Here is a 15181-nt window from a genome sequence, read left to right on the forward strand (position 1 = left end):
GCATTGCTTCTGAAGCAGCTGACATGTCCCACACTGCCCAGTGCCACCAAGGTCGTGCAGACAAAGCCATGATCACAAGGAGCGCAGTGTGGGGATACACCCACTTCATTGTTTCCCATTCAAAGAAATGTGGAAAATTGCCCTAGGTAAAATCCAAGCTGTGAGGACCCACCAGGGATGTTACAAAAAGCAGACAGGGTAACTTCAGCTGGAGCTGCCCTGTGTCATTTTTGCCTTTTTCATTTTCTTTTGCAGTGCCATAGAATTCCTACTCCTACTATCTACGCTCGGATTCCTGCAGAGAGGAAACGAGTGGCCTGCATTTATTTCTGAAGCTGTCTTTAGAGTTTCTCCTCCATGTATGTTTTGCATACATGGTGTGTCCTGGTGACCAGCATTGCTGAGGAGCTAATGGGCATTTTGCTTGGTAGGAGAGCAGCCCTGCCAAGGAGCTTCTATCCAAGCAATCGTGCTGTCCTTGACGTATGCTTGTATCCACATGAACTGTGTGCTGGTCCTTCATAATCAATGGAATCATAGAATCATAGAATTATTAAGGTTGGAAAAGATCTCTAAGATCATCAAGTCCAACCATCCAACCACCACCAATATTGCCTACTACACCATGTCCCTAAGCACCACCAATGGCTAATCTTGGGGGTTTCCATGCAGGAAAGCTGGCGGGTCTTTGATCATTTCTTTATTTCCCATACAAATTGGATGATCATAAGGAACACCTTCCCTTTTAGGTGCATATTGATGAGACTGAAAATCTTACATACAAAATACTTCAAAATGCTTCGGAAAAGTATGGTCTTCTTTTGATGTGACTTGACATTGAAATAACAATATTTTGTGTTCATCTAACTTAACCTGTTCAATTCTCTAAGCAGGATTAGTCAGTGCTGGTAAATATTAAAAACAGCAAGTAATCCATGACAGGTACATCCCCTGACGAAAGCAAATGGAGATTCAGTCTGATAACAATGCATTCGTTTTCAGTGCCTTACAACTATTTCATAAAGGTATTTACTGATAAATGACACACAGATTTTGTGCTCCTCCAGACCCTCGTCATGGGTGAGATGTGAATACAAAATTTCAGTAAGCTTGGTGCACAGAATGAGACCACAGAGGTTTCTATGAGGAAGTTCCCACTTTATGTACTGAAATTGAATCTACAAAAATGAGTTATTGTCCCTCGTGTTTGTATCAGCATTCATTGCTTGGTCATGAGATATATTACAGAGGCTGGGGATTGGGGATTGGCAAGGGCTGTTTGTAAAAGATAATTACTGGGAGATTTCTCTGCCAGATGCTCCCATATCCATACCCTGTCCTGCATCACTCTTCAGAAATTTCAGTTGATCTTGGTGCAATATTCCCATCTGATACATCAGGATACTAAAAGGTTGCTATGATGCTTTTAGAAACCTGGAAATGACATTGTCTAGTCTGGATTTTGTAGAGAAATACTTCTGTTTGTTCTGCTGTTGCTTGGCTTGAGCTAAGGGAGATTTCCTTGTAACTGGCCTTCAGGACACACCTGTGAAGGGTTCCCAACTCCCTCTGCAGGGTGTGCATTGGGTAAGGATAAGTATTTATGCTGCACGTGGAGATTTAGAGAGGGTATTGCTGGCATCACCATGGGAGAAGTGCTCTGATTGTCCAGTGGGGAGCTGTGATAAGGGCAATAAACGTCCTGGTAATTAGTGACATTATAATAGTTATGCATTTATCAGCAATCTGTCACATTTTGCAGGTGGCATAAGACATAAATTAGATCAGCTAATACCAGGGCAGACAGTCAGGGACTTCCGAAGGATTTAACTGAGCCAGATGAGTGGGCAGCCTGATGACAGATAAAATGGGCCATCAATAAAAACAGAGGCCTAACACCAAAGGCAACAACTGGAGCTGCTCGGGTCACTTGACTGAGAATTAATTGCAGCAGCTCGGGAAAGGATCAGATATCTGATTCCTGTTACTGTGCACCAGAGATCTGAAAAGCAAACAGGGGAGTTGAACAAACATCCAAACCGGCTAAGGAAATACTTGTTCCCTCGCTGCAGAATCAGCTGGGGGTGTTCTGTACCACTGAGCTTAAAATGTTGGATGCTGGCAAAGTCGGGGTGCCTGACTGGCAAATAACATCAGTTATTTGTTGTGCCGAGGCAAAATGACACTGACAAAGACCTTCCAGGGCAAGGAGAGCTCCTGGTGGCTGCAGGAAGCAGGAGTGATTCAGCCCAGCTGTGTCTGGAGCAATGGGTCCCCCCAAAACCTTCCAACCACCAACACTTCCTTCCCCTTCAGCTTTCCAACCTTTGTCGTGTGGTTTTCAGCCACATGAAGACTTTTGGATGTAGCTCACAGCACTGAGAAAAAAAATATATATAGGAAAAAGAAGTGTCTGTGGCTAAAAAGGACAGCCAGATATTTGCAGCAGCAAATAGTAAAACCTCGACCTCCTAAAACTTGCAAGGGAATAAATACTTGATGGTTTTAGGTTTCAGCTAAGTTCAAGGGAATGAGTTAAGGCAAAATTTGATGTAGTTTGATGTTATCCCAACTCCTGACAGCTGCTGGGGCCGCCTGGTCTCTGGTATGGGAGGCAGTGCCATGGCTGTGCCAGTCCCCTTTGCCCCAAGAAGTGTCTGTAGTGGTTGCAGGAAGCTCAACACGTGTGCATTTGCTGGCAGAGCACAGCAAATGAGCTTTCAAAAAGTGCATGAAATAACGGAATTTTCCTCCTTTCAGCGTGTCTGTTTCAAAGAGCTATTTCCAAATTAGTCTCCGAGCTCGTAATGACCAGTTAGCCTCCTGGGTTTCAAATCATCTCAGCATTAGATTGGAGCCGTGGCACCATAGGAGGTTTAAGTTGCTAACTGCAGGATTATGAATTCCACAATGCTCTAGAAGAGAAGCACAGATTTGCTGACACAAACTCCAACTGTGGATATCAGAGGAATCCGGTTACAGCACACGCAATGGAGCAGGAAGGTCCCTTGTCCAGGGTAAAATCTTCACGTGAAACGAGCTGTCATTGATTTGTTGTTCTGATGCAAATCATATGAGCGTATGAGATCCGCAGAGAAACCAGCTTCATATTGAAGCAATTATCTCCATAAACATATCACAGCCTCCAGTGCAGACAGATGGCGTTTGCAGCAGTCCCTGCGTTATGGCAGCCTCACCTGCCTTGTTTCTCCCCATTTGGTTTGGTGTTTCTTTCTATCATCTTTCCTTCTCTGCTTCTCTGCTCCATGAGATGTAGAAAAATGTCTGCACTGAAGGATGGCTCAGATAAACTGCAGGGCTAATTTCAGATTAAATCACATGTCACTTTTTATCCAGGGAAAGCCAGCCCTGATAGCTTTAATGAGGCCGACAGAGGGACTGCTGGACACAAAGGGCTTCTTAGAGGTTTCCATGTGAGAGTGTAATTAAGGGTAGTGCAAGTACAAGGCTGATAAAGGTGCAATTTCATTTTTCAAATGGCAATGCGATTACCAGCACAGTGACAGAAAGAAAGGAGGGGCGGGAGGAAGCCTGAAACATGAGTTGGAACAGAAGGATCAGGATTCCTGTGTCCCTTTTGTTGCTTTCCCATTAAATCACTGACTGAGTGAAGGAGGGCCATTGGCCACCCTGGGCCATTAATCACAGGTACACTGAAAGAAGCAGGGACGTTGGCCACCCTTGGCCATTAACTATGAATGAAGGAGGGCCATTGGCCACTCTTAGCCATTAATTACAGGTACCTTGAATGAAGTGGAGCCATTGGCCACTCTTGGCCATTAATTATGGGTACCCTGAATAAAGCAGGGCCGTTGGCCACTCTTAGCCATTAATTATGGGTATCCTTGTATCTGTAAGGTTAAGTGGTGAGAGCTGGACAGGGCTGGAGGCTGTGTGTGCCCCTCAGACACCAGCTTAGTCTCTCCTGACCACCTAACAAGAACCTTGCTCCAAGGTCTGTTTGGTGGAATAGAAGTTACCTCTGTGCTTCCTAATGAATGGAATGAAATGGGGCCAAGGACACGTGCTTTCTGCCTGGGTAGGAGATGAAAAGGTTCATGCAGTGTGACCTTGCTTTAAAAGTTTCTTGCTTGTGGGTAACTGCACTGTGGTTTCTTGGATGCACGCTGTGCAGACCGTACTGTTGTCACCATCTCATCTCAGGGCCAGATTCATGATCTTTGTGTATATTTTACTCCATTTTAAATGATAGTAGCCTTTTTTTTTTTTTCTTTGTGAACATGTTATTTTTTTTAAAGCCATACCTACATATTTAAGCATTTGAGCATACCTTGTACTTTGTGCTGCTGTTCCTGTTCAGTTTCTCTCCAGAGCAGATGCTGTTCTCTCCCCGTCCTGGTTTGGAATAGACTTTATCAAATGCTGGAAAGTGGCTGACATTGCTGCGTGTCTTTGGGTCCCCTGTTACAATACTCTGGAAGGTCTCATTTCCAAGTGTGGATGTTCAGGGCTTTTGGAAGACCAGATGTATTTCATATCGGATGGAAAAAGCAGGTTACAAGAAGTACCACACAACAATTTGGCCTTTTTGGGAGCCAGCTTTGTGTTATGTTCTTCTTGTGCTGCATGTAAAGAAATTACAGACTCCATTTGCTAAGCTGCAGGAGGCTAAATGATTGGTCGCACTTGCAAATATTTTTCAAACCTGTATCATGTGGCCTTCCCTATGTGCAAATACTTGGACAGAAAATAAATGAATTTATAATGTGAAGGAAGGATGGGCGATTTGGGTAAATCCGAGTCATGATATTGTGCCAAAGATAAGAGCCTTGAGTCTGTGGTCATTTAGAGTAAGTATGATATAGGTTTTACAAACAGTATTTTCTTGCATTGTGTCCATTCTGGGTGTCCTTTATTTTAGCAAGAGCTGTAGTGCAGGTCTCTTGTTTTATCCAGGTGCAGTGTGGCACTGTCGTTGTTTCCAATGGCATTTGCTGTTGTCCCAGTGGGTGTGAAGGCTGTGTCACAAGAGGTCGATCTGGGATGTGTTCCTCAGTTCATTGCAGAGAATAGTGACACTGTGCATATTTTAAAGCACAGCACAGCTGAGAGAGAGAGATGATTCAGGCCACTGGGTTGGACTGCGACATTTATTATTCAGTCTGTTATGAGTGCTTTGTATTTGAGGATGGGGAAGATCAGGACATCTGGGTGATCCTGTGACTTGACCTCAGGCTTTGGGCTATTTCTCTGTACAGAGGAAGGCATAAGACATTAGAAACATGTTCCAGAAGAGGAAGAAGTCCTCTGGACAAAGGATATTTTGTGTTTAGCTTAATTACCCAGAGCTAGCAAATGGTAAATGAGACCGGTGGTGTCAATAACATGTTAAATTAACCCAGGAAAGTTGTGACTACTTTTGAGGTGGGAATATTCTTTTTTTTTTTTTTTTTTTTTTATCATGACACCTGTTGCTCATAGGTACAAATCAAACGAAGAGTATGTGTATGTGCGAGGCCGTGGAAGAGGGAAGTATGTATGTGAGGAGTGTGGAATTCGCTGCAAGAAACCCAGCATGCTGAAGAAACACATTCGCACGCACACAGACGTCAGGCCATATGTCTGCAAGTACTGTAACTTTGCTTTTAAAACCAAAGGTAAGAGACAGTCAGCTCCTAGCTCCTCTACTCAGTGTATTGACTTCATGGGATGCTTGCAAAGGGAAGGGAATGCCTTCCCGGGGCTGGAAAACCCCATGAGGCAGAGGGAGGGGGATGAGGGAGTCCAAAATGGGCTGGAATCACTCAACAGGACCAGCCTTGAATCTGATGCGCGTCCCGAGTCTCCTCCATCCTCTTGGTGTTTCTTAAAGGAGAAAATTGGAAGCGCAGCTTTGCTGCCAGGGATTTGTGAACAAAACCACCCCAGAATGAGGATGAGCTGCTGGGTCCCTGGGCGAGCGCCTGGAGACTGGGATTGGGTGGCTTTGTATGCTCGTGCTCTCGAGATCGATATTTGCGCTGCACATTTTCATCCTTGGCAGTTGCATGCAACTTCAGCATTTTCTATATCATATGAGCAGACCTTTTCTCTAAAGACCTCCATCCCAGGTCATCTAGTCATTAGTGACCCACAGCCTCACTGCCTCCAGCTGTTCTTCGCAAGCAGCCTCCATCATTGCCTCAGACCTTGTGCAAGTAGAACATGTCAGGAACATGCATAACAGCATGTGAAAAGAATGAAAGTATTTTCCCATGGACTTTGGGGAAAGTTGTCAAAAGTTCCGGAAGGGCCCAAATCCTTTGATCTCTCATAAGAGTCTGGCACCACGGCTTTCACGGTTCTGCTCTCCATCTTTGGTTGTATTGAGTCTTGCAATAAAGATGCTGAGTTTGGTGTCTCGCTCATAGCTCGACCTAAGTACAAAATGCCCATCATCTCTAGCTCCATCCTTTCAAACCTCAGAAAACTGCAGAGCTGACAGAGTTGATTTCTCAAGAATAGCATCCCAGAGCCCCCCTGCTACCCGAGAAAGAGGCACAGCAAAGACATGGGAGGAGGCCTGGGTGCTGCATAGGCTGTGTTATGTCTGCTGGCCCAGAAGTGCCATTGGTGGCCATGTCTATGCCTCAGTGCTAAACAAGTGATCCTGCCGCTGGGTGAATCACTGGGGTCGTGCCCGGGGCTGGAGGTTAAGTTGTGGGGGATTTCTGGGTAACAACATGTTGGAAATCAACAAGCGTATGTGGGCATGGGGAAGTGATACCATGTTTGAGGCCAAATTCTTGTCAGACACAAGCAGCAGATCCAAGCCGTGGTTCTTCCTCTCCTTCCCCACCTGGAGCTCTCTCTGATCCATTTTCTTTCTCTATCCCTCTTGCTTTGGTTCCTTTGTTCCGAGGTTTTCCTTTGAGAGGTGAATCTGTTCAACCTCTCCCATCACTTCACCTTGCTTTCCATCATGCTTCCGTTAGGCCTTTGTTCAGGGTGACAAATCCATCCTTTCCACCATCTCTCTTACTGCTTTGCTCTCCATCTCTGCTGCCTTGAAGCACACCTGCAAATAGATGCTTGCCTCCAAAGATTTCCCTTCTTCAGTTTACTGGGGAAGGCAGCATGGGAATGCTTCCTTCCAAAATCAATTTGCTCTGGGATTTCAATGCAAAACTATCCATTTGCATATGGATGCATGAGGGGGGCAGAATTTACTGGGATGAGCGATTTTAGGACAAATGGTTGCATGGTGGTAACTTGGAATTGCATGAACATGGCTTCTTGTTGGGGGGGGGGGAGAGGAGGCTGACAGTCAGAGCCCTGCAGGCATGCTCATACTGCACATAACTTTGCAGCACTTGTATAAAATCTGTTTGCTTTGGTGATGGGAACATAAGGACCTTTGAAACTCTTATTGGAGAGCAAGGAAAAAAAAAAAAAATCATCCTTGTGTGCTGATAACATCATCAATTAAAGCCCAGTTGCAGAATTGTTGCAGTTGGTGATGGTGCCTTAAACAGAGGTCTGGTTTGCAGAACTAGAGGTTTCACAGCTCGTTTTGCAGACGTCTAGAAGAAGTTGGTTGGGGCCCTGATTCATTAGGATCCCCCTTCCTGGTGGGCAGTTTTGCAACCACAGTTAATTGCAGAATGGAGAAGCTGGAGCTCTTGCTACCGGACTGCACTTGCAGAAATACAAGCTGAGCTGAAGCTCTTTTGGAAATCAGCTTCCCAAGGTTAATTTTAGCATTCAGTGTAAACTCAAGGGGAATATCTATGGGACTGTCTTCATTTTGGCTGTGGTAGATCTCTCCAGCATGACCTAATGCTCAAAGTTCTCATCTAGGCTGGAAGCAATTTAATGTTTTGGTTTTTTTTTAGTTTTTAATTATTATAATTTTCATGAGGATCCTTATCTGGTTAAAATGTGCCCCTCTCCCCCTTGAAATTCCATAGTTATGTTCCAAGAGCTGGGAAAACTTTTTGCAAAACAGTGAGCTTTCAGTATTTCCCCCTGTTCACTAATTATGCTGTTTGTCTGCTTTTTGTGCATCTCTTTCATTGCAAGCAGAGCTGTTCCTCCGAGTTACAGAGCTGCAGGGGAATGTAGCCTTTTTTTTTTTTAAATATATTATTATTATTATTATTTTAAAGCAATGCTATGAGATTATATATATATATATATATATATTTTTTTTTTTTCCTGTTCCCTCAGTTGATGGAAATAGCAGCCTTGGAAATTTGGTTTGTAATTTGGTTTGATTTTACATTTCTGGATGAGATATCAACATGCCTCTTTAATGAGGTGTCTCTACTCCACTCCGTAGCAGTGCTCTCCTATGAGGTTTGATGCTGTGGCCTCAGAGAGGTTGTTTAAAGCAATTAAGCTGCTTCTTCATTGTTCCTTACCAGGGGAAGGTGCAGTCCAGCAGTTTTCCCATTGGGAATGACAAAGAGCCTCTACCTGGCCTTGTATCCCTTCCCTTTCCCTTCCGTGGGTGACCCAGAGTTGGGGCAATGCTGACTTTCCCATCCTGTGCACACACTGTCCTCTCCCACAGCCGTTGTTTGCTTTCAGACTCGCTGCACGTCTGGATTGCTTGATATTTCTTAAAATTTCTGGAAAAGCCATGTGGAGCAGCAGACTGTATCCACGTCTTTGTGCAGAGGTCAGAACGGACAGAGAGCTCTGCGTTCATGTAAGGAGTGTTGGCTGGAGATCCCCGTTTGACAGTCTGCTCCACTCCCAGCTCCCAGACGCCAGACTTCTCCATGTCCTCAGCCACAGCCCTTAATAAATTAGCTCTCAGTTCCTTAAATCAGCACACGACAGGCACTGGGGTTATTGAACGTGCTAATGCATTGAATGCGTTACCCCTCAGCCCTTAAAGGCTGGGTTATGGCTGCTCAGTTTATTATTATTATTACTGCTGTGCAGACTCAGTGCTCTGCTAAGCTTCTCTGGAAACTCCAGAGCAGGTCCAACTGGCAGAATGCTCCACAAGAATTAACTCAGCTAAAGCAGGGCAGAGCCACGGCCGCATTGCCAAGAATCCCCGCACTGACGCTGGGAACAGAGAAGGACCCATTGGTCCAAGCAGGAGGAGAAACACTGAGAAAAGGGCAAAAAATAAAAAATACATAATAGAAATAAAAGGAGTGAAGGCTGAAAGTCAAATTCAAGTGAAATATTAAGCAGCTATTAAGCTTCCTTGGGAGAATGTGCGAATTATCTTCATTTTGAAGCCCAGCCTTGGGACCCTTCTGGAAGATCAGTTGGCACAGGCTGATGCTCCAGAAGATGGCTGGCATTTCATAGCCTGTATCCATCCAGGATGGATGCTCAATTCTCTCCTTTAATCTTTTAAGTCAGTATAAAAAGATAACAACACCATTTAAAAGAATTTTGAACCTTTTGCCCAAGAAATGATCCAAATTAAAGCCCTTCTTCTTTGAGAGCCTCAGTGGGGGACATCACAGAATCATAGAATCGTAGAATCATAGAATGGCTTGGGTTGAAAGGGACCTCAAGGATCACCAAGGATCAATACCAGACCAGGATGCCCAGGGCCCCATCCATCCTGGCCTTGAACACCTCCAAGGACGGGGCATTCACAGCCTCTATGGGCAATCATCTGCATACAGAGACCTGTGCACTATTTAAGTTGCACGCAAACCCTACTTCAAGGGTTTATCTGGGGTGAGGAGCACTGCCTGTTGCTTATTCTCTGGGTGTGAACATGTCTCACAGCAAAATGGGAGTTGCCAGTGACGGAATAGCCGTTGCTCTCCTTCCATACTATTTTAAAGGAAGGATATGAAAATAACTCAAGTCCTGGAAAGCAGTATCAGTGTCACAGAGTTGCCTTGGATGCCAAGGTCATGCTGTTGGGTGTTTGTTGGAATTTATTGTTAAATTGTTCACATTTAATAGGAGAAACAGAAAGGACGGTGTGTCCAATATGGACAAGTTAATTTTTTCCACGAATCTTAATGCTTCCGTCCCCTGATTTTTATTTTAACTCCACCACCTTTAAAATATTATAATGGATGTTCCGAAGAATTAATTTCCCTCTTTTAATTTAAATGGAAAATCACTTCTAGTCCCTCCTAAGCTGCTTTTGGAACAGCACAGTTTTAGCTTTCTCAAAACAACACGAGCATTTAAGCTGCTTTAAGTCCAGAATAAGACCTCACAACAGCAGAAGAGCTCAAGCAGCCAGCAGCACATAGTTGTATGCAGGCGTAAGACAGAGCCCATCCCTGTGCTGCTCCAGTGCAGCAGTGCTCGGGGTGGGGGGAGGCACCATCTGCACAGTTTCCCAAATTTATTTTGATATAGTCAACAGATTTCAAATCTGGGAGCTCCTTCTGAACCTCAGTAAGGATCACCCACTTGCTTAGGATTGGGTTTGACTGTTCTGCAGCCTAAACCCTCTCTGCTGGTTTCCCCGTTGTTCCTTCAGATATGTTTCCAGCTGTTTCCAAGGAAGCAATGTTATTATTATTATTTTGTTTTGAGTTAGGAACCAGCACTCAGCAAGGCAGCAAGTAGCTGAGTCTTTCCTTTTAGGATCCATGTCCAGCTCTCACTTGGGCAAAAGCGTTGATTTTACTGGAAATGTGCTGAAGGACATTTAATTAAAGGGTCCTAAAACACAAACTGTTGGAAGAACCCCGATAAGATAAATATTATCCTCCTCCAAATTGCTCCCAAGATGATAACTTTGCTTCTTGCTTTAAAGCAGCTTCCAGCTTTTAGCTTCCGTGAAATGATGCAAACGGAGCCCAGATGGGAGTCCACCCCCTGAGCCTCCCTTCCCATGAAGGCAAGCAGCTTTCCCAACGTTGTGGGACTCTGTGCAGGGAGATGCCCCCACCTGGGGGGCTGCCATAGACAGCTCTGCACCCTCACCCTTCCCATTGGTGTGTGGGCATTGCCCATAATAACCCAGCAAGGATGAAAAGAGAGGGGAAGAGCGGAGTAGAAAGCAGTGGATTTATGAGCTTCACGAGCTTATGTCTGAGGATGTGCTTGATGGATCTCCCCCAGCTGTGCTTCCCACTGTTCCTGGGGTAGCACAGCATGACCAGCTCCCCCAGCTCCCACCAAGCTCTTGCTGGGGTTTATTTACTACGTGTGCCAACCAGTCAGATATTTTGCTGTAGCACTGAGCAAAAATGGGTCATTTTTGGCAGCGAGATGCAATGCGTGGTGATGGACAGGCAGTAGCAGGGTCTGATTGCAGCAGGCTGAGTCAGATTGTCTTTTTGGTCGTTTGGTCCAAAATTAAATTCCAGCTCCATTAGGTCAAAATTTTGAACTCCTTGGATACTCCTTGGCACAACAGCTTTTCATTTACAAAAAATGGCCATTCACTGGAACCAGAGGCATCCGTGAGAATGCACTTATGTCCCTGTGGGTTGCTTTGGGCCCACAACAAAACTCTTGGTCCAAGTCAGAGAAAAAGCTCTGAGCCAACACGTCTTCATCCTCACACCTGAGCGTCACACTGCGGGGCTAAGAGTATGTTGGCATGAAGTTTTAAAATAATAAATCCCTCTTACTGAAGCTAAATTATTAAACACCCTTTTGGAGCAAGAATCATATCCTCATCCTAGATGGGTGCCAGATACAAGGATATAGAGTCAGCCTTTGTCCCTCTTTCTTGGCTTTTCCTGTTGGAGCCATTCCATTTCCTATAAAAAAGGCAAAATAAGTGATTAGTGGGCTTGGTAGGTGGATGATTGTGGCACCCCTCTGAGCTGTGAAGGCATCACAGGTGCAGCTTATTTATACTCACTGGAGCAGCACAAGAGGGGTTGGTAAAAGGCTTCCCTATGTCCCACCCAGCTCTGGGACCAGGTTACTGTGTCGCGCAGGAGACGACCTTTCATTTTTTTTCTTTCCTTTCCATCTATCTTCATTTTCCCCTTCAATGGAGGTTCAGTGCTTCCCTGGTGGATAAGTAGGGTTAATAACTGTCTAATTAACCTGCCTGCAGTTTGGGAGTTAGGATTAGAGAGCTTTTCCCCAGCCATGTGCCTGTGGGTTATCCCAGCTCAGGGCAGCAGGGAGCATCCCACATCCCATACCCCCCTTGCATGGACTGCTCACCGCACCCCCAGCCCCAGGCAGCCTCATTAGTGTTCAGCAGGCTTGCTCATGATGCCCAAAGCTGGTGCACAGGATTTGAGAGTACCTGTGGCTCCTGCTCTAGGAGCTGAGAGCTTTTCCTTACTGCTGCTTTGCTGCGTGGCAGCCCACCAGAGCCATCCTGTGCAGTTTTAGGGATGTGCATCTGCATTGCTTCACTCCACACAGCTTCTCATGCACGTAGCCTTGAGTAAGTACTAGCATGGATCAAACTGCCCAGAAGCCAACCCCAGGCTCACTCCCCAGCCCAACAAACTGCTCCTCAGGATGGAAGTGGCATTTCCCAGCTGACTCCAGTAATTACTTTTATCTACAGTTGTATCCAGCTGTTCAGGCAGAGGCAGGCAAGGGTCGTTCCAGAGTGGGCTGCTTTTTGTCCCCATTGCTGGCATCTGGAGTGCTCATTTTGGTAGCACTGCTCTGCCCCAGACACGTCCCAGAGCTGGGACAGGGTGAGAGGTGTTACCACTGTGCTGCACTGGGGAGCGTCTTCCTCGTCCCTGCTTTCCTACAATTGTTCTCTGTTGCACCATCACTGACAGCAATCCAGGACCTTTCTTCCCCCCTGAAACCAGTGCGTATCTGTGGTGGCTTATCAGGTGTTTAGTCTTGCAACACGGGATATCTGCACTGGATAGTGGCCTGGGAATAGTCTGAGAATCTCCTTATCTGGTTCAGAGCCAAATTATTAATATGCTACTGATGAGCTTGCAAAAAAAAAAAAAAAAAAAAAGGTTTAAAAAAGCCAAGTTGACCAAAATGTGTTTTCTGCTTGCTTTCAGGGAATCTGACTAAGCATATGAAGTCAAAAGCCCACAGCAAAAAATGTCAGGAGATGGGCGTGTTGGTATCTTCACTGGTGGATCTGGAAGCCGAAGAAGGTAAAATCCTTTACAGTCCCTTATATATAACTTTTGCCTCTGAGAAAGGGTAGTTCAAGCACAAGAGGTGGGGTGGTTTTGCTCCTTCCAGCTTTGCATGGGGCTGTAACCTCTCCTTGTGCTGCTGCAAGCATGGTATTGTGGCTGATGGTTAAGAGATCAGTCCTGACCCCCTCATTAGGATCTGGAGCTGCAGTGCTGAGTGTGAGCAGATGCTTGTGCTGCTGCCCTGATGGTCCTGCCAAGGAGATGCCCCTCTGCAATATGGAAAGAAGCTCCAGGGAAGGACGTTTTCATCCACCTTGGAATGATAGAATCATTAAGGTTGGAAAAGATCACTAAGATCATCTAGTCCAACTCATTACCACCCTGCCCACTAAACCCTGTTCCACATCTCTGAGGGTCCTGCCCATCTGTCTGGTTGGATGACCCCAGAACACTCCAAATAGCCAGTGCAGACCCAGGGGACTTTGGCTGATGGGAGCAAACCTGGGCAGTGTCTGGAGGTGCAGACAGAAGCAGGATGATCCAGCTCCACTGCCCCACTACTGCATGCATCAATAAACCAGGGTGGGGACAGCTGCTTCCCTCATCGCCAGGTCATTGCTGTGTGTAGAATAAAGGTGAGCCACCCTAAAATGACTTGGACATTTCTCAGAAGATAAAAAGCTGGCAGAACCAAAATAACATGATGCTTTGACATTTAGTGGCATTATTCTGAATGCTTTACGAGATACTTTTACCCTGTCTCACCTGCTCATTTCTTTCATCCGCTTCTGAGCGAACACAAAGTCTGTCCAAGGGCCTCTAACCCAGGAGCCTGGCCATGCCGTGAAAAGCACACGTGATTCTCTCATTTAGTAATTTCTGCCCAGCTTTATAGTGGGATGTGCAGCTGAATTCCCCTGAAGTCATCCCAAAATGCAGCTTTGTGGGGAGGCTGGCCAATACTGGGCAGCAGTGACGTGGCCATGAGCAGTTCTGCCTCCTTCAGAAGCATTGAGGGAAAGGTGAGGAAGGTCTCCAGAAGAACATGGGGGAAGTCTGATATGTCTGTTTGAGCCAGAAAAACAACTATTTTACCCCAATTATTGGAGGCTGTGGTCTGTCAGGTGCAAAGGGTCAGGCTATTCCCATTCTTTCCCTCCCATCTCACCCCAAACCATTCAGGTTCCTCAGTCCCTGGGATCTGGGGTCAACAATGGGTTAACATGAGCTCCATAAGGCACGTAGCACCACGGTTATTTTTATAAAGTGAGCATCAGCTGAGCGAGTTCTGGAGACAGTGCTGGAAGCCAGGGAATGTTAACTCGGCAGGAACAACAAACAGAGCTTATCGCCCCGCTCCCCTGCCGAGGTCGAGTCCATTCCAGGCTTTGTTGGGAAAGGGGCTGGTTCCTGGGATGTGGCACTGCCACACGCCTCCTGATCTGTAGGTAATTAAAAGTCATTAAGTGAGGTCCTGCAGTGGGAACTGCGTTGGCCCATGTGCTTTGTCCCCGCATTGGTTAATTAAGCAGTCTTGGGGCCATTTCCCAAAGTAAGCTGCAGGTCCTACGATGACCATTTATGTACGATGGCCATTTATGTACCTCCCAAAAACTATTAAAGCATTGGCATCAGGGTGGCATGCTCAGCTTGCCAACCAGGATCCAGGGCTGCTACAGCACAGCTTCACCAGCCCAAGCCCCCATGGGCTCCTGGTATAGCAGCACTGCACCCTCGGGTCTCATTCAGGTTGGATGGGGCCCTGAGCAGCCTGGTCTGGTATTAAATGGGGAGGTTGGTGGCCCTGCTTGTGGCAGAGGGGTTGGAGATTCATAATCCTTGAGGTCCCTTCCAACCTGGACCATTCTGTGATTCTGTGATTCAGACTGAATGCAGTCCTGGATGGCCATGGGATGAGGACATGGGAGAAACAAAGTGCCCCGCTACACTTTCACTGGCATTTCCAGAGATTCCCACAGTGCCTTTCCCATCTTCTGTATCTCCTTTGCCCCCCTTTACCTTCTTAAAGCCATCTCATTCATGCAGCCAACAGTGTGCTGCCATGCTTCAAGGGGTGGTTCTCTTCCTGCTGAAATTTCTGGGCTCTTGGCTTTGGCCTGATTCTTTGGAGCAGCCTTTTGGCTGGATTGAGACACAGTGTGTTTAGCTGTGGCTTTTCT

At 46.1% G+C, this 15181-nt stretch overlaps 1 protein-coding gene across 1 annotated transcript in view; it reads left to right on the plus strand.

Annotated features, from left to right (window-relative positions):
• HIVEP3 (HIVEP zinc finger 3) overlaps window positions 1–15181 on the plus strand; it is a gene marked incomplete at both ends in the record, with an annotated part of 55576 nt that overhangs the window by 32557 nt on the left and 7838 nt on the right. Inside the window, 2 exons of the mRNA XM_079545966.1 lie at window positions 5464–5639; window positions 12915–13013. Coding sequence (XP_079402092.1) covers window positions 5464–5639; window positions 12915–13013 — 275 coding nt within the window. The remainder of the gene's footprint in view (window positions 1–5463; window positions 5640–12914; window positions 13014–15181) is intronic.

This window comes from Tetrao urogallus, assembly GCF_951394365.1.
Source record: "Tetrao urogallus genome assembly, chromosome: 23".
Lineage (NCBI taxonomy): Eukaryota > Metazoa > Chordata > Aves > Galliformes > Phasianidae > Tetrao > Tetrao urogallus.